This window comes from Macaca nemestrina, chromosome 11 (genome assembly GCF_043159975.1).
Source record: "Macaca nemestrina isolate mMacNem1 chromosome 11, mMacNem.hap1, whole genome shotgun sequence".
Taxonomy (NCBI): domain Eukaryota; kingdom Metazoa; phylum Chordata; class Mammalia; order Primates; family Cercopithecidae; genus Macaca; species Macaca nemestrina.
In genome coordinates, this window is record NC_092135.1 from 106,433,303 (window position 1) to 106,451,349 (window position 18,047).

The following is an 18,047-nucleotide window of genomic DNA, read 5'->3' on the forward strand; positions in this document are numbered from 1 at the left end:
AACTTAGTTTAAGTAGAATCTAAGACGTTTAAAGCAATTTTTTCCCACTGGAAGGCATTACAATGTTTAATTTTTCTTTTTAGATAGTGGTTACAAGGAGTCCATTTATTCAACAAATATTTGAATGTTTACAAAATGTGATATACTAGGTATTGGATATACAGGAGTAAATAAGATAGATTTACATGCCTCTGCCTTTATGGAGTTTAGAGTTTACTATGTAGATAATGAGGAATTTTTTCCTTGATAGGATTCCATATGATACATTTTTAACCTTTGCCTTTGGCCTCTGTGAACATAGTATAAGCTTCTCACTTTATTTATTAGTCATAATATATTAATAGGTAAGAAAGGTAGGAGAGTCAGTCAAATCAAAAGTATTTTTTATACCATTAGGAAGTAAGGATTCTAGTTGAGATATTTTTTCAGTGTCTTAGAAAAATAACACATCCTAACATGCCTCTCTTGTTGCATGACATTTATCTAAAGCAGGGCTCCCAGACTGCTAGTCTAAGAGTCAGGTTTTTTTGTTTTTGTTTTTTTCTTTTTTGTTAATAGAACATTAAACATTTTTTTCCCTTAAAGTTTAGTACTTTAAGTAGAAAAGCACTCTCATATTATTTTTTTCTCTATTGTACTAAATACTGAGGCTTCAAACTTTTAAGTTACCTGTTCAGTCCCTGAAGTCATTTGATGTAAATATTAGTAAATAGGCTTTTAAAATCTTTGTTGAGGATATTGATACTGGTTGATGAGTCAGTGGGTCATATTTTGTATTACCTTCTATGAAGACATTGACCTTCCTCATGAAGCTTCTACTTGATTGCTTTTATTAGTTAACCAAAATTATTTAATTATGGAAAGTTATAAGGATTGTGCTTCTGTAATGCAATACTTACTGTAAAGCATATGATTTGCTTTTAAAGAATAAGTTAATGTTTAACATTTTTCAACCTATTTTTACCCTAAGTTGTAAAGAATACCGAAATGCCTTAGAGGAATTGTCTAAAGTGACTCAGTGGAACGGTGCTGAAGAAGGGCTTCCAACAAATAGGTGATTCATGATTGAGTAGAAACTATTTTAATTTAGTTATCATTTTCTATATGCTTGTACTTCAGTTTTATTATAGCATTTTATCAGCATAAAAATTTCTAGGATTCAGATAATGGCACTCATTCAGCCAGTAATTGAGACAACAAAGCTCAATTATAGCAAAAGAACTAAACAGTCCCTTAGAATGCAGTTTTATGATAATTGCAATAGCAGTTAAATGTATATTCAGATTTAATGACATTTTTGAAAAAAATGAAAAAATGTTTTTATTTAAAAACTAAATTGGTGTTTATTTTTTATTTTTATAAAATTGTAAAATTGGTAAGCTACTGCTTGACTTGGCAATTTAAAGTATCTGTGAATTGTTTATAATAAGTAAAGGTCCTAATACTTCAAAAACCAAATCCAAACCAGTTCATTTGGCATGTTCAGTATTTTAGACTTTTAGACAGAAATTGTCACATGCTTATTATTATGATTCTTACTGAAATAGAGTTTCCAACTCTACTAACATGATAAAATTTTATCTGAATTATCATTGCGATAACTAGCGTGAGAGAAAGGAATTGATATTTTCTGTAATTGTTTGATTTATGGGTGCTGATATAGTGTTAATGGACTTGGGAAACATAATTTATTCCTCCATATATTTTTATAGTTACAGCATTTCACTTTCAGTCTAGTAGATATTAGATATTTCAGACTTTTTTTTCTGTGTTCTAGCCTGTGTTTATGTAAATTATGAATCAGACTTTGGTATTGTAGGTGGGGTTAAGTAGGAAGTAAATCAGTATACAACGTAATTAGTGTAGAGTACCTACTATTTTCTGTTTGACTTGTATAAAACTAATTTTTCCTTGTTTTTTTTTTTTCTCATTTTAGTACTTTAGATAGCAGACCAAAGAGTAGCAGCCCTATCAGATTACCTGAAATGAGTGGAGGACAGACAAACCGTACAGCAGAAACAGAACCACAACCAAGTAAGATTACACATGGAGGAATATTTATAATTAGATTTACCTATAATTATGGTTTGAAAAAGAAAATACATAAAAACAAATTAGTACCGTCTGGCAATGATTTACTACTTCTGATCTCTGAAATATAAATTTAGATATTTTTATATGTCCTCTTTATAGGTGTTTTGCTTTTCTTCGTTGATTCTTATCTCAAATGTAAGTTCAAGGTATTGGATTGGAAACTTTTAGAAGCTCTTTGGTCTATGCAAAAAGGAGGATCTGCTTCCTAGAAGAGCTTTCAGTTTAAAATATACAACCTAAGATGCAAGATACATTTTTTTTCCTTTTTAGTTTTACAGTATTACTGGCACTATGAAAATAAATTTTCATGCATTCCCTCCTTTAATCCCCCTAATAACCAAGTAAGAATTATTTGACATATCCTTATTTTTCAGAAAGGAAGTTAAAATTTAGATTTAGTAACTTGCTTAAGATTAGACAGTGGTGAAGCCACTGTGTTTGAATTTGTGTTTCTCTGACTTTGTCGGGAATACATTCAGCTACAAGTAACAAAAAATTCAACTGTAAGGATTTAAACAAATGACAGCTTATTTTTCTAACATAACCAAACCTGGAGGTTGGCAGTTGCTGGCATTTGTTTAGCTGCTCACCATTGTTACACCGTTAGGGGAATAGTTTCTCTATGATTCCTTTAAGTTTTCCTCATATTAAAAGTGTTCCATTTTTGTGTGAATTTGAGGCAGAAACCAGGGTGTTGCAAACTGCAGCTGTTCTCTTTCGTTAGGAAAGCAGAGGCTCTTCCTTTAATCTCATTGGTCAGAACTGGGGCTCATGGCCGCTCCTGACTGAAAGAGACAGAGAAAGTAGGGAGCAGCATTGTCCCAGTTGGGTTATACAAATCATGATCCTTTCCTGGTGCGGTACACATAGTCACACACCCCACCCCACTCCCCTCTTCCCCCAAGTTGGCATTCTGTTAGTAGGGAACCAGGTAGGAGTGGATATTAAGGAGGCAATACTAGTGTCTGTTACCCAAGTAAGCACATTTATGATTGACATTTTCTGTGAATTTTGTAAATGGTAAATTTGCAAGAATTAGAATCATATTAATAGTATGATGAATGAAGCTCAAAACTAGAAGTAAAAGTATAGAGCAAGCTTTAGTAAATTATTGGCTGTTTGATGGCCTTTTTTCTTTTTTGAAAGATGCTAAAAAGGAAATCTTATCTTTTCCTGTGTTGGAGTGTAGGAACACAAATGACACAAAGATGTTACCTTTAACTGAATTCTTGTAGCTTGTGAAATTGTTTTGTGTTCGTTTAGTTAACTATATTGCAATACTGTAAGAACTCAGCCCTAATTTAATCCTGTTGCTTAAGCTGTGACTGCCTTTGAAAGACATTTTTGAAAGGCTTTCTAGATAATTCCCCATATTTTTATATTCATCTAGCTGAGTGTTAACCCTCCATCTTTTTTTAAGTTTTTATTAATAGTGGTTTGTGTTAAAAAGGGTGCTTGATTATGCAAAAACAACATGTGGAACAATAAGTAACAACATGTGGGACAATGTGCAAACAAAAGTATCTGCATTACTCAGATTGATTAACTTCATATAGTGGTTACTGCTAATAAAGAAATGAGTTGAAAATTTTTCTTTTCCATCTGCAGTGACCTGTACTTAAAATTAATATGTAACTTCTTATTTTTAGCCAAAAAGGCTTCTGGAATGTTGTCCTTCTTCAGAGGGACAGCAGGGAAAAGCCCCGATCTCTCTTCCCAGAAGAGAGAGACCTTACGTGGAGCAGATAGTGCTTACTACCAGGTTGGGCAGACGGGCAAGGAGGGGACCGAGAATCAAGGCGTTGAGCCTCAAGGTGTGTTAAAGAAGAATAAATATGCTTATTCTAGGCTTTCATTTTTTTATTTTAGTTGCATGTATTTCTTACAGCCTTAAATAGATAATTCTTAGTGCTGAAACTGTGGCATTCCTTCTGTTCTCACTTGTCAATGTGTTAGAGTGGAAAAAGCATGGCACTGGGAGGGTCCAACTAGTTTCAGATTTCACTGCCATCGTGTACTGTGTGGTAGAATCAGAAATCTTTAGTTTCCATAACCTGTAAAGTGGCAAAAACAATGTCTTCCAAGGTGGATGTGACATTCCACATGTAAAAACATCTGTCTCAATATGTAACTCGTATTATATACTCAAATGTTTTCTTTCTTTTCAAGTCCCTGTAAAGTTGCAGCTATTTATGTTGCCCTTCGTTTTGACATTTAAAAATTATGTCTAGTGCTGGGTGAGATAGCCCATGTCTGTCATCCCATCACTTTGGGAGGCTGAGACATCAGGATCACTTGAAGCCAGGAGTTTGAGACCAGCCTGAGCAATAAAGTGTGGAAAAAAAAATGTGTGTGTGTGTGTATGTATGCATGTGTGTATCTACCTCATTGTGTTTGGGTATAGGTTTAGATCAGGAATAGGCAGACTGTGATGACCTCTTTTTGTAAATTAACGTTTATTGAGAAAACACCCATTCATTTACTTATCATCTGGTTACTTTCACTTATATTGGCAAGTTGAGTAGTTGGAACTTTTTCAGAGTGAAATATTTACTCTCTCTCTATACAGAAATAGTTTGGTGTCCTCTGGGTTAGTCTATGAATTAGTAGTTTTAAAAATAGCAACTGCTGGGCCCAGTATGGTAATCCCAGCACTTTGGGAGGCTGAGGTGGGTGGATCACTTGAGACCAGGAGTTGGAGACGAGCCTGGCCAACATAAAGAAACCCCATCTCTACTGAAAATAAAACAATTAGCCGGCCCTGGTGGCGCATGCCTGTAATCTCAACTACTTGGGAGGCTGAGGCACGAGAATCACATGAACCCAGGAGGTGTAGGTTGCAGTGAGTGGAGATTGCGCCATTGCACTCTAGCCTGGGTGACAGCAAGACTCTATCTCAAAAAAACAGACAGACAAAAAAAACAACTGCTATAATAAACTTTGACTAGTAATTAAGATACCTGTTTTGTATTCTATAGGCTGCTTGCTATTGGGCTGTAGCTGTTTATAATGGCATCCTTGGAAGGCCTAGATGCTTCAAAAATTATTTTGAAATGTGAAACTTAGGGGACTATTTGTTCTTCTAGATATTAAGATGTATTTCAAATCTCTAATAATTAGAAAGTAGTAGGCTTGCAATGCAAGTCAGTAACATATTAAAAAAAATAGCTCTGACATAGATTCTAGTATATTTTATGTATAAAAATATATTTTAAGTATATTAATATATAATTATATGTTAATTATGTTGTATAATTATATATGTTATATGCTAATAATAAAGTTATATAACTGGTATATAATTTTGTTTTAAAATTATGTTTTATAAAATAATATTTTATACATATTTTATATAGCTTAGTACATGATAAAGCAGTGCAAACGATTGGGGAAACATTATTCTACACACATGGGGAAAATAGTCATAATAAAGAAGCCATGGAAGTTCTTGGTATAAGAACTGAGTTACTATATTGCCATTGTAGGAATCATTCAGTTGTAAGAAAAAGTATTCAACCTAAATTCTCTATTTTTCTAATGTAAAAACTGAAATTCCTAACATTTTTATTGTAATCATTTAGACAGTTTAATTGTATATCTTATGCTTGCTTGATAGTAACTTGAGTAGGATATTTTTGCTTTTAATTTGTTAAGTTTTTTTGTTACATCAAGGAAAAAGGAAAGGACAAAATGAACTGATAATTACTCAAAACCTTGGCTTTACTAATGATATTAAACCTTTTAGATGAAGTAGATGGAGGAGATACACAAAAGAAACAACTCATAAATCCTCATGTGGAACTTCGTAAGTATGAGATATTATATCATTGGTTTGGGGAGAGGGACTACAGTTGAGCCAACTCTATTATTTGAGAATTCTAGCTTCATACTGAATAAATGTCCCAGTTCTTGAAATGAATATTAAGTCTGTGTGCTGATGTGAGGTATATTTAATCTATAGTTTGTAAAATATACATTTAATGTATAAAGAAATTTTATCAAAAGCATAATTTATTTGTAAATTATGCTTTCATTTCTTTTTTTTTGAGACGGAGTCTCGCTCTGTCGCCCAGGCTGGAGTGCAGTGGCCGGATCTCAGCTCACTGCAAGCTCCGCCTCCCGGGTTTACACCATTCTCCTGCCTCAGCCTCCCGAGTAGCTCGGACTACAGGCGCCAGCCACCTTGCCCGGCTGGTTTTTTGCATTTTTTAGTAGAGACGGGGTTTCACCGTGTTAGCCAGAATGGTCTCGATCTCCTGACCTCGTGATCCGCCCGTCTCGGCCTCCCAAAGTGCTGGGATTACAGGCTTGAGCCACCGCGCCCGGCCTGCTTTCATTTCTAATAGTTAAAACATTTACTTATGTAATCTAGAGCCACAGAATTTTGACAATTGGATTTAGAATTGTGTATATGGGTGCCAGAAATGTATTATCCAGAATAATATGTACATTACATTTTCAGATATTTAGTAAGCATTGCTCTAAAAGTACAATGATATTAATATGGTAGGTAATAAGGATAAAATTAGAACTCAGTCATATTTTTTTGTGTGTGATTTTCATTTTTTTCTCTTTTTTTGGAAAATATGTAAGGATGGTCATATGATGTTCTTTAATTCCCCCTGAAGATCACTTTAACAAAATTGTGATAAATAGGGATTTGGATCTAACATGCAAAATGCCATCATGGAGAAACTTAAATGGTTGTATTTGGCCAGGGCAGGGGATGAGGGAGCGGAGGAGGAAGATATTTTCTGAGTCGTAAAGCTTTTTTAAAAAACTTCTGTTGTTTATAGAATTTTCTGATGCTAATGCCAAGTTTTACTGTCGGCTCTACTATGCGGGAGAGTTTCATAAGATGCGTGAAGTGATTCTCGACAGCAGTGAGGAAGATTTCATTCGTTCCCTCTCCCACTCATCCCCCTGGCAGGCCCGGGGAGGCAAATCAGGAGCTGCCTTCTATGCAACTGAAGGTGAGCCTTTCTCATTGTTTATTGATTGGTTCAGTAGTCTCCATCTCTTTCCCTCAGAAAATGCAGCAGGAAGGATATTGCTTAATAAGAACTTTCATAACTATGACCTACTAGATTTAACAGAGGTGTTTATAAAGTTTTGTTTGGTAGTTTTGAAAAGTAGATCTTCTAGAACTGAACTTAGATGTGTTATTGACAAAAGTAGAGGGTATTTGACTACATAAATCCATAGGATCCCTTCAGTTCATTGAGAATTATGTTCTGATGAAAATTTTCACTGACATTAGAAAATTTCCCTTAAAATCATAAAACAACCCAATCATTTAGGATCTTTGGAATGATGTATTATAGATTACAATATATATCGTGATTGAGTAAACACATAAAATTTCTGCCTTTTAGATGATAGATTTATTTTGAAGCAAATGCCTCGTCTGGAAGTCCAGTCTTTCCTCGACTTTGCACCACATTACTTCAATTATATTACAAATGCTGTTCAACAAAAGGTAGAAATCTGAAACCGTGGTCTGTAATCAAAGTTTGGTGGCTTTTTTCACATCCTGAGTCTTTCTGTTAGTCGGTTCTTGTGTTGCTATAAAGAAATACCTGAGGCAGGGTAATTTGTAAAGAAAAGATGTTTATTTGGCTCATGGTGCTGCAGGCTGTGTATACAAAGCATAATTCTGGTAGCGTCTGTTTCTGGTGAGGGCCTCAGGAAGCTTACAGTCATGGTGGAGGGCAAGGGGAGCCAGCATGTCACATGGTGAGAGATGGAGCAAGAGAGTGGGGTTGGGGGTGGGGGAAGTGCTGCATTCTTTTAACTAACCAGATCTTGTGTGAACTCAGAGCAAGAACTTATTACTAAAAGGAGGACACCAAGCCATTCATGAGGGTTCCACTCCCATGACCCAAATACCTCTCAGCAGGCCGCACCTTCAGCATTGCAGATAACATTTCAACATGAGATTTGCAGGGGCAAACATCCAAACTGTAACAGTCCTAATGGCAGTTTTCTCTGTGGTAAGATATATGCAGGACAGGAATCGATCTCTATTATGCTATTGAGGTATTATAGGACTCAGAGATCTTAAACTCTGTATTTCCTGCATTTGTTAGTGAGGAACCAAATGATCTTGAGCAAGTTGCCTTTAATTAGTTTATATAAAAAATCACTTAAGACATTACGACTGGATGAAATTAGGTGCACATTCAGTAGTTGGTAATTTTGCTGAGACTGAAACGTGTATTGAGAAACAAGGGGATACTTCCTTTAGCTAGAAAGAGAGGCAGCCAGTGGCCCAGGTTTGCCCACTTGTCATTGAGCAGCCACCAGTGCCCCCCACCCCAACCCAACTGTCATCTTAGAATCATGAAAGAGTTACATAGTTTTGTGGGTTTTTTTGAAGTTACCATGGTAATTTATTGCATAGTTTTGGGGGAAATTACATGTCATAATGAAGTTTTTGAATTTGATCAACTGAAGGATTATTCCTTGGGAGAATGTTAAGGATCTAATATTTTTATTGGCATTGCTGGTATACTCACTTCTGAGATTCAAGAGTTTGAGTTTTTTTCAAAGTCCTCTGGTCATATTAATAGAAAATTATGTTCAGTTATTACATGGATAATCCTTACATTGGTATTAAATTATAAATAACCCTTTTTGATAAGAATTTATTTTGACCTTCTCTTGATTAGAGGCCCACGGCATTGGCCAAAATTCTTGGAGTTTACAGAATTGGTTATAAGAACTCTCAGAACAACACTGAGAAGAAGTTAGATCTCCTTGTCATGGAAAATCTTTTCTATGGGAGAAAGATGGCACAGGTAAGGGTATTGGACTATGTGAAGCATTTAGCTACTGGAACCTTTTGTACCTTTGGTTCTTAAATACAGTGAATCAGAGAGTAACATCCTATTTTATAGTAAATATTTAACTTTGGTTACTAGCCCATATTTAACTTTTGACTTGCTCAGCCTTGGAGAAAGAACGAAGAGGAATTATTCTTGTGGGGCGGTCTTAAAATACAGCATATCCAATATTCTAGAATCACAGAATTGGTAGAATAAGAAGGCAGATCTACTTCCCACATCTTTTTTAAAGATTAAGAAGCTGACACCTACAGAAATTAAGTACTTAATCAAAATCACTCAGTTATTCCTAGACTCAGGTTAGTCTAGATTCTAAAACAGTACTCTTCAAAGAGCTAGTCCTTGAACTGTTTGTAGTCTGTGATGAGATAAGGAACGTGTGTGCTAGAATGTAATTCAGTGCACTGCTTTCTTCACTAAGAACACCTTCTATGAGAAAAATGTCAGCTGAACTAAATAATATACTTAATCATGTAATTGATTTATATTCTGGCACTAGTTCCCTAATGTCGTAGTGAGCCAGGAGCAGCTGACCAGCATTGGTCTGTAGAATATACTACAGGTTGTACTGGTCCTGGTACTCAAGTCCCCTGTCCTTTGAGTGCATTGCTTTTCCTACCACCCAAATATTCCTACGTTATGCTCTTCTACATTGCTGTAAGTAAGTGTCCAGAGTTTGGTATCAAAACTTTGTTTCTTAAGACTATTTGCATCTCTCTCTGTCTCTCTTTTAAACACTGTTTTGTGATCCAATTATATATTTCTGGAGTTACTTGTTAATGTATCTTAAAGTTGATTAAATTGGCCAGTGTATTTCGGAAATGTTTCAGTAATTGAGTACCTAGGTGTTAATTTTAAATGATAGAATTATATTACTGTGTATTTTATGTACTATACAATGATATCAACATGCATTTAAAAACTTATGATTCAATTTTCAGTTAAACTTTGGAGTGTATGTAATGGTACTGACTATAAGGATTCTTTCTGCCTTTTTGATTTACTTACATTAACTAATTTGTGGCAACCCATACATAAGTGACAAAGCATTTTCTTTCTCCTAGGTTTTTGATTTGAAGGGCTCTCTTAGGAATCGGAATGTAAAAACTGACACTGGAAAAGAGAGTTGTGATGTGGTCCTGCTAGATGAAAATCTCCTAAAGATGGTTCGAGACAACCCTTTATACATTCGTTCTCATTCCAAAGCTGTGCTGAGAACCTCAATCCATAGTGACTCCCATTTCCTTTCTAGCCACCTCATTATAGATTATTCTTTGCTGGTTGGGCGAGATGATACTAGCAATGAGCTAGTAGTTGGAATTATAGGTAAGTCAATGAGTATCCTACTTATATTTCATGATTGAAGTCAGAGTCAAATTTTAAAGATTCTGTTGAACTTGGTCTAATAGCTTATTGAATATTTTCACAAACTTTCATTTGAAATTTCACAAATAACAGTTTTTTATTCTAGTCTCTTCTACTCAGTTTCCTCATTTTCATTATCTTTACCAAAAATATGTGAATTCAAAAAGTCACTTATAAATGAGGCCCTTTGTGATTGTTGTGAGGATTAAACAAGTTAGTGTGGAGAAAACCCTGAGCACAGCACTTGGCACATTATTAGCACTCAGTAAAAGTTAACTGTCATAGAAGTAGTAGTAATAGTCATTGCTATTGTCATTTGATTATATTTATTAACATAGCTTTATTGCTAATTTCACTCCTTCTACCCCCAGATTATATTCGAACATTTACATGGGACAAAAAGCTTGAGATGGTTGTGAAATCAACAGGAATTTTAGGCGGACAAGGTGAGCAGAATTTTTGTTTTGTTTAAATTGTTCACATATATTTCTTATCAGTTAAAATTTTAAAAGTGGATACTGATTCTTTTTTTTAGTTGTAAAAAATAAGTGATTATCATTGATTTCATTGTCATTTCTAAAGTGACCAAACAATAATGAGAATTGTATAGGTGGGGAAATACTGGGTGTACATTTGAGTTAAAATGTCAGAGGTTCTCAAAAAGATTTCTTAAAAAGCCAGATGTTCTGAATAAGAGATTGTCTTTAATTAACACTTGAGACTTCCAAGTTCTCTAAGCACTGTTAGCCTCATTTGTGCTTCTAGACATCTCTCATCTCTAGGCAGGAGCTAGTCTGTTTAAACAGAAACTCCTACCAGGTAGGACCTTGTCCCATGCCATGTGGCATAGCAGACAACCTTTGCTGCTCACTTAGACTGCTTCTGCATGTGGATCTTTATGGCAGTTTATATGAAAGAACATGGTCAGTTGACTTCAGTTGCCCAATCATTTAACAGCTTTCCCCCCCTTTTCTCTTTCATAATCTTAGGTAAAATGCCAACAGTGGTGTCTCCGGAGTTATACAGGACTAGGTTTTGTGAGGCAATGGACAAGTATTTCCTAATGGTACCAGACCACTGGACAGGCTTGGGTCTGAATTGCTGAAATCAAGCGCATATTTTGAAATGGACTGTGAAGGAAAAGGGGACAGGAACAAAGGACCAAAAATAAGCTACATGTTTTATTTGTTCATCGTGTTCACCACTGTATACAAAGGCTTTTCAGTTCTGTGGCTCTTTAGACTGTCCGTAATGGAATGGTAAAAACTCCCATGAATTTGCACTTTGGTTTTTGATACCTGTGGATTAGCTGTCTATAGGTTGGGAAGTGGCGTGAAAATTTTCTTAAGCTAAAATACAGACATGTTTCAAAGGGCTAAAGTTGGAGATGAGTAGATAGGGTAAAAAATGGGTTAAATTTGCTAGCTTAATTGTTTTAAGAAGAAAACAATGTCTCATAAATTGACTATCCTGGCATCACATTTAACACATTCTCTACTTAGCATTTGTAGAGCTGCTGAATTTGTTTTGTGTTTTTCTGTAATAATTTAATGTTACTTATTAGAATTTCTGAAACCTTTACAAAAATTCTGATTTATTCCATTAATGGCCAGTTAAACACGTGGGCATTTATTGTTTTGTTGAGGAATTTGACTTAAACTGAGAATCCTGTCATGTTCTTTATCTTTCCAGCTTGCTTGTTTTTGAGTATGTTTTATGTTTTTAAAATTTTGTTTTCTCTGTAGATGACAGGAGGCTACAGCCATTAACTTTAAGCCTTCTTTTTGCGATATTTTTAAAACTTGTTTAAAACTTTTGTGCAATTGATATATTAAACTGCATTTACTTGCATATGCTCATATTCTAGGGTTTTTTTTCTATTTTCAGGGTATCATAATAAATCATTAGTAAATGAGTCTGTAGTTACTAAACCCTAATGAAATAATTATTAATGAAGGATTTTAAAAATATAAAATAAATTAGGCCCAATCCAAGAAATTGAGTGAGAGGGAAACACTTGTTTTTTTCACAGAGGCAAAGTGTCTTTTCAGTATAACCAGCAATTTATTAGTGGCATCTATAAAATAAAAAAATTTCCACTTGGACATCCCCTTTCCAGCTTTCTACATAATGGCTAGTTCTGACTGCTAAGAAATGTTAAGAAATAGGCTGGGTGCGATGGCTCCTGCCTATAATCCTAGCACTTTGGGAGGCCGAGGCGGGCAGATCACCCGAGGTCAGGAGTTCAAGACCAGCCTGGCCAACATGACGAAACCCCGTCTCTACTAAAAAGACAAAAAATTAGCCAGGCGTGGTGGCATATACCTGTAACCCCAACTACTTGGGTGGCTGAGGCAGGAGAATTGTTTGAACCTGGGAGGCGGAGGCTGCGGTGAGCTGGGATTATACCATTGCTTTCTAGCCTGGGCAACAGAGCAAGACTCTGTCTCAAAAAAACAAAATGAAACAAAAAAAAAAAAAAAAGAAAGTTCTTAGTAAGGAACTTCTTGTTTAATAGCATTTTTGTTTAAAAAGTGATCAGAAGTAGTAAACTATCTTTAAGGAAATACTGTAACCCCAGAATATTTCCTCTTGACTTCTTTTTGTAACAAGGATAATTTAGGGATTTATAAAGTTGTAAGGATTTCACTGTTTTTGGACTGCCTATAATAATAGCACATTAGCCTTCACATAATAAGAAATCTGGACAAGTTCAGTTACACAGTATGATGAATACTTGAGTAGGAACATTATAGAAAATTTGCTTTAGAGAATGAAGGCAGTAGGTTGGTATTTGGTGCTTATTAAAAATGTGGTTTGTTTTGAACTGGAAGTAAGTTGACCAAGGACTTATGACTAATGTGATGCTAAGTTCCGCTTGGCCCCTTTTAAAAATGTGTATGTGCCTTTTAAAGATACACAAAACACTGAGGATTTTAGTTTTGAAATCAAAGACTAGTAAAGGAGCTGTACAGAAGTAAAAAAAAAATGTGGAACATTATTCACTTATTTTGTGTCCAGGAACAATGGATTTTGTATCTGACTTAAAATGCCAACAGTGTCTTGTCTCTGTTCATTTTTTCTGTGAGGATACTTATTGTTATTTATCCTGTCCATTTCCTGTACTCCCCTAGTCATGAACGCTTGAAGTATAAGGTGTCTCCTACTAGGTGCAATAAGGTTGTTTCTTTTAGTTTCAATTCTATGTGCATAGCAGGAATGCTCAATAGGAATGGCTTCTGACAATAATGTGTCCTGTTGATTTTGTTTTCCTTGCCCATGGCTTGAACAACTGTGTTTTAAAGTACTTTTGTCTAGTAGGTAACTTTGTGGCAAAAATTTTCAATATAATACATTCTGAAACAGTAGTTGCTGCCTTGCAAAGGTAATCTCTCCTTTTAAAATTGGACAACATTAATGAAGGGGAAATGTAAAATTTGACTATTTCTGTTGAGTGGTAGAACTGTATGTCTGGTCCCTTGCTGCTCTTGTTCAGGCCACTATCATAGATACGAGATATTTCAAATACTGTACTACTCAGTGTTAAATATTGAATGGCTGTTTTCCTCTCCTTCAAGGCCTAGAGTATATTAATTCTGAAAATTTAGGAATGAGGAAGAAATCTTAATACTTCCTTCCTTAACATACAATATGAGTCCCAAGAATAATTGATAGTAGCAAGAGAAAACTATGTCAGTAACATGTTGCTTTGTACAAAAATCTTATTTATAAATGTGAAGCTTTTTGATGCCATCAAAACTTATTAAAAAATAGGAAGGATTTACTTTTTTCTAATTCTGACATAAGAAAAATAATGGGAATAAGCTGTTGCAAGCTCTTTTGTAGTTTATTGAATACTTTATATTCAAAATTTCTTACAAACTATAATTTTTTCCATGATTTAGCAGTGAGTGGTTTTCTAGCTTTAGCTGTTATTAGATATTGTAAATACTAGGGTTATATTGACATCAGCTTTTGTGATGACTTTGTGGTCATCAGCTTCATAACATTTTACCCATTTGCAGTGACCCTGTGTAAAACTGCCAAGGGAAGTAATTATCTGTAGGAGTTTGCTGAGCTTGAAGAGTGAAAAGTGTTGTGAATGAGCCTGATCATAAAACGGATCAAGCCATTCATTATTCCTCAAGTATTAATATACTGACTTATGCAGTATTTAAACCATCTAGTGCAATCCCTTTTTGTTTTTTTTTTGTTTGTTTTTGTAACACAGGTGCAGTGTATTATAGAAAAAATAAAAACTACAATCATTAGCAGTTTTAATACTGCTGTGTCAGTTTTGTAAAAAATGTACATTGTCTTTTGACATGTTGAATTTTAAACGAGAGAAATGACATTGTAAATCATAGTAGCCTCTTTTAATTTAATATGAAAAATGCCACTATATTGAAAGTACTTAATGTATTATATTGTATATATCTCTCTACTTTGGTTCTAGCTATTTTATATGATTGATATGTTATTTAAAAGATAACTGCCTTGAACTTTTGGAGACTTGTAATGTAAATAAAGAAATCTTAACAAACTGAGAATCTGCTTACTCAACTTAGTTTTGAATCTGCTTGAAGAAATTGACAACAAAAGGAAATGGAGTTTGTCTTGCAAGCCTAGTCTCTGTGTTACTGATGGAAGGTGTCCAGGTTCTTGGCGTTTTGAACAAAGAATTGGACAAAACACACAAAGCAAGGAAAGAATGAAGCAACAAAAGCAGAGATTTATTGAAAACGAAAGTACATTCATTCCACAGGGTTGGAGCACTGGGGCACAAGAGCTCCCGTTACAGAACTTTCTGGGGTTTAAATACCCTCTAGGGATTTCCTATTGGTTACTTGGTGTACACCCTGTGTAAATGAATTAGTGGCCTGCAATCAGTCTGATGTGTTGCAGAAAGCAACCTATCAGGCTGAAGTGAGGTTAGAAAGGTTAAACCCTATGCAAGCGTCTGGTTGTGGAAAACAACCAATCAGAAGCTCAAGTTACAAAGGTTACAGCCTATGCAAGCATCTGATTGGTTGTGGAAAGCAACCAATCAGAGGCTGAAGTGAAGTTACAAAGTTACACTCCTATGCCAATGTCTGGTTGCAGAAAGCAGTCAATCAGAGGTACTTTAAATTTTCCGTCTGCCATGCAGAAAAGGGAGGAGGGTGCTTGCAAAGGGAGTCACTCTGAATCGGCCTTAGGTTCCCTGCCTCCAGACTATTCTGCTTCATCTGGCCTGGCAGTGTCGCTTTCTGTTCTTCTGTTCTCTTCCTGGTTAACCACTGGAGAATCCGTAACTTAGGTAAACCCACAGTTCATTTCAGCCAATAATGGGCAAGCAGCATTGCCCTTCTTCTTCTGATAGGGCACTAAAGGAAGAAGTCCCGCCCTCTTCCATTTGCGATTGGCTGAGCTTGTGGGTGGGCAGGGCTCTCCTCTGCCAGTGCCTCCGTGCTCCAGGGGACCAAAGGTCCCCCTACGCGAGGGGAGGCTTCCGTCCCACAGGAACTCACACCTGTGGGCACGAAGCCAGGAGACCCATCCCCTGCCTGGGTTCATGCAAGGGAAGGCGAGGGTCACTGGGTAGAGCGTGCCCTGAGAGGTGGCTGGGCTGGTGGCCAGCTGTGCAGGGATACTGGGAGGTGGCAGATCTGCGGGGCGCCCAGTCGCTGCCTCCATGTTCTCGTGCTGGGCGGGAGGAGCGGATGTGGCTCGGGAGGCAGCCAGCTCTCCAGTCCCCATCCACCCACAGGTTTCTTGGAGAGAAATTATCTGATAAAATTCCTGGGTTAATATTTTAAAAAATGGAGAGTTTTTAAAAATGATTTTTCCCTTGAAAATGACCTTTTTATGCTTCGAAGCAGTTTATCACCAGCATAGTGCTTTTTCTTTTCTCTTCTTTTTCTACGGTAAACGAAAGCATTTCTTCAAGAAGAAGGCACAGGTTCCTTGAACAGGTAAGAAGAGCTCCCCACTTGTCCTCCCGCCTTCCGCGGAAGCAGCCCCCACGGGGTCTCCTACTGGTCCCTAGGAACTTTCGTGTCACACCCGGAGCCGTGGCCTCCCCGAGCCCCTCGGGGTCCCTTCCCTAGCTGGGATGAGGTCAGAGTGCTCCTCGCAGGTCACTTGGTCCTGAGGTCCTTGCTCAGGCGCTGGGCATGCCTGGGGTGCACAACCGTGGTTCTGGGCCAGACCTGGCTGAGACTGTCCTTGTGCAGCGAGTGGAGGCTTCTCCCAGGGCCCTGCCGCCCTCCCGCTCGCTTGAGGCTCTGGAGTCTGGCGGGTGGCAAGCCACCCTAGGAGCTCTACCTGGCCTCGTCCATCCAGCCACCCACCAAGCGCCAGGGTAAAACAGCACCTGGAAGCAGTCGTGGCCTGCTGCCACCAGGTGCCTTCTGTGATGAAGCGGGGGACCAGGGTTGCAAGGCCCTCCTCTTGTTGGCATCAGCCAGGCACGCAGTGCTGTCTTGGCTGACCCAGGCCGTAGGGCACCTGTTGACTGAGAAACCAACCTGAGTACCCAGCCGCACCTACCGCTGGCCTCAGACATCAGCACCCCAAAGGGTATGTTGGAGTCCCATGGTGGAGGTGCCGGCCGCTCCTCCACGCACTTGATGTATACCGAGGATCCTGTGCTTGACGTCGCAGGAGGCATCAGCCAGGAGCACGTTGCTGGGATGCCAGTCCAGGCTGAGGATGGTGGAGTCAATGGGCTTCTTGATGTACTTGCACACCCACCAGTTATTCTCCCACTGAAAATAACAGATGGCGATAACACACAGCTGCCACCCACAGCAAACTTGTCCTGTGGGCCCAGCACACACAGCAGGCAGTGGTTGTGGACCTACCCGCCCAGTCCATCAGCGTCCACACAGAGGCCTTGTGGCCTGTGCCACAGGTCATGATGAGGTTACTCTTGGAGGCCCAGTTGATGCCTGTTACCTGCCCTTGGTGCTCCTTGAGCTCGGGCACCTTGGCCCACTTGGCCCCACTCTTACAGCTGTGCACTTCGTGGTTGTTGAGGCAGATGGTGGCCATCTGGGTGCGGCCCTTGCTCCAGGCTTGGCAGCGATGGGTTCCTGCAGTCAGCTGTGGGAGGTTGTAGTTGCTCTCCTTTTCAGAGTACTCCAGCTGCAGACTCTGGGCAGGACGCACACAACCAGTGCTCTGGTTTTTTGAAGTAAAAAATGCATAATGCAATTTTACCATTTTAGCCATTATTTAATTGTAAAATCTGGTAGTGTTAAGTGTAACTGTGTTGTTGTGAAACAGAGCTCCACAACTTTTTCCATCTTGCAAAACTAAGTAACTCCTCTTTCCCCCTACTCCCAAGCTCCAGGTAATTACTGTTTCTGTTTCTATGAATTTGACTACTTACATTACCTCATATAAATGCGTTCATAAGTATTTGTTTTTTCTTGCCGGTTACATCACTTAGCATAATTTCTTAAGGTTCATTCAAGTTGTAGCGCGTCAGGATTTCTTTTTTTTTCTTTCTTTTTTTTTTTTTTTTTAAAAAAGGATGAAGACTATTCCTTTGTATGTATATACCACATTTTGTTTATCCATTCATTTTTCTTCAAATGTTTGGGTTGTGTGATGTTTAATTATGTGTCAGCTTGACTGGGCAAAGGGTTGCCCAGATAGCTGGTGAAACATCATTTCCAGAAGAGACTAGCATTTGAATTGGCAGGCTGAATAAAGAAGATCTGCCCTCATCAATGTGGATGGGCCAGAACAAAACAA

The 18,047-nt window shown here is 37.5% G+C and overlaps 1 protein-coding gene and 1 pseudogene across 14 annotated transcripts in view; one reads left to right on the forward strand and one right to left on the reverse strand.

Moving 5' to 3' along the window:
- The window catches only part of LOC105467990 (phosphoinositide kinase, FYVE-type zinc finger containing), a 102,028-nt gene extending 89,811 nt beyond the window's left edge, over positions 1–12,217 (forward strand). For 13 of the 14 annotated variants that reach the window (XM_071073318.1, XM_011717848.2, XM_011717855.2 and 10 more), the window contains 10 exons: positions 971–1,054; positions 1,937–2,034; positions 3,744–3,908; positions 5,840–5,899; positions 6,891–7,067; positions 7,470–7,573; positions 8,766–8,894; positions 10,004–10,265; positions 10,676–10,750; positions 11,294–12,217. In XM_071073318.1, the coding sequence (XP_070929419.1) occupies positions 971–1,054; positions 1,937–2,034; positions 3,744–3,908; positions 5,840–5,899; positions 6,891–7,067; positions 7,470–7,573; positions 8,766–8,894; positions 10,004–10,265; positions 10,676–10,750; positions 11,294–11,409 (1,270 nt within the window). In that variant the 3' untranslated portion in view covers positions 11,410–12,217. The other variant, XM_024788571.2, reaches the window with a different exon arrangement.
- A 4,389-nt stretch (positions 12,218–16,606) lies between these two features.
- Positions 16,607–17,494, reverse strand: LOC139357292 (actin-related protein 2/3 complex subunit 1B pseudogene; annotated as a pseudogene).
- Between the last annotated feature and the right edge of the window lie 553 nt (positions 17,495–18,047).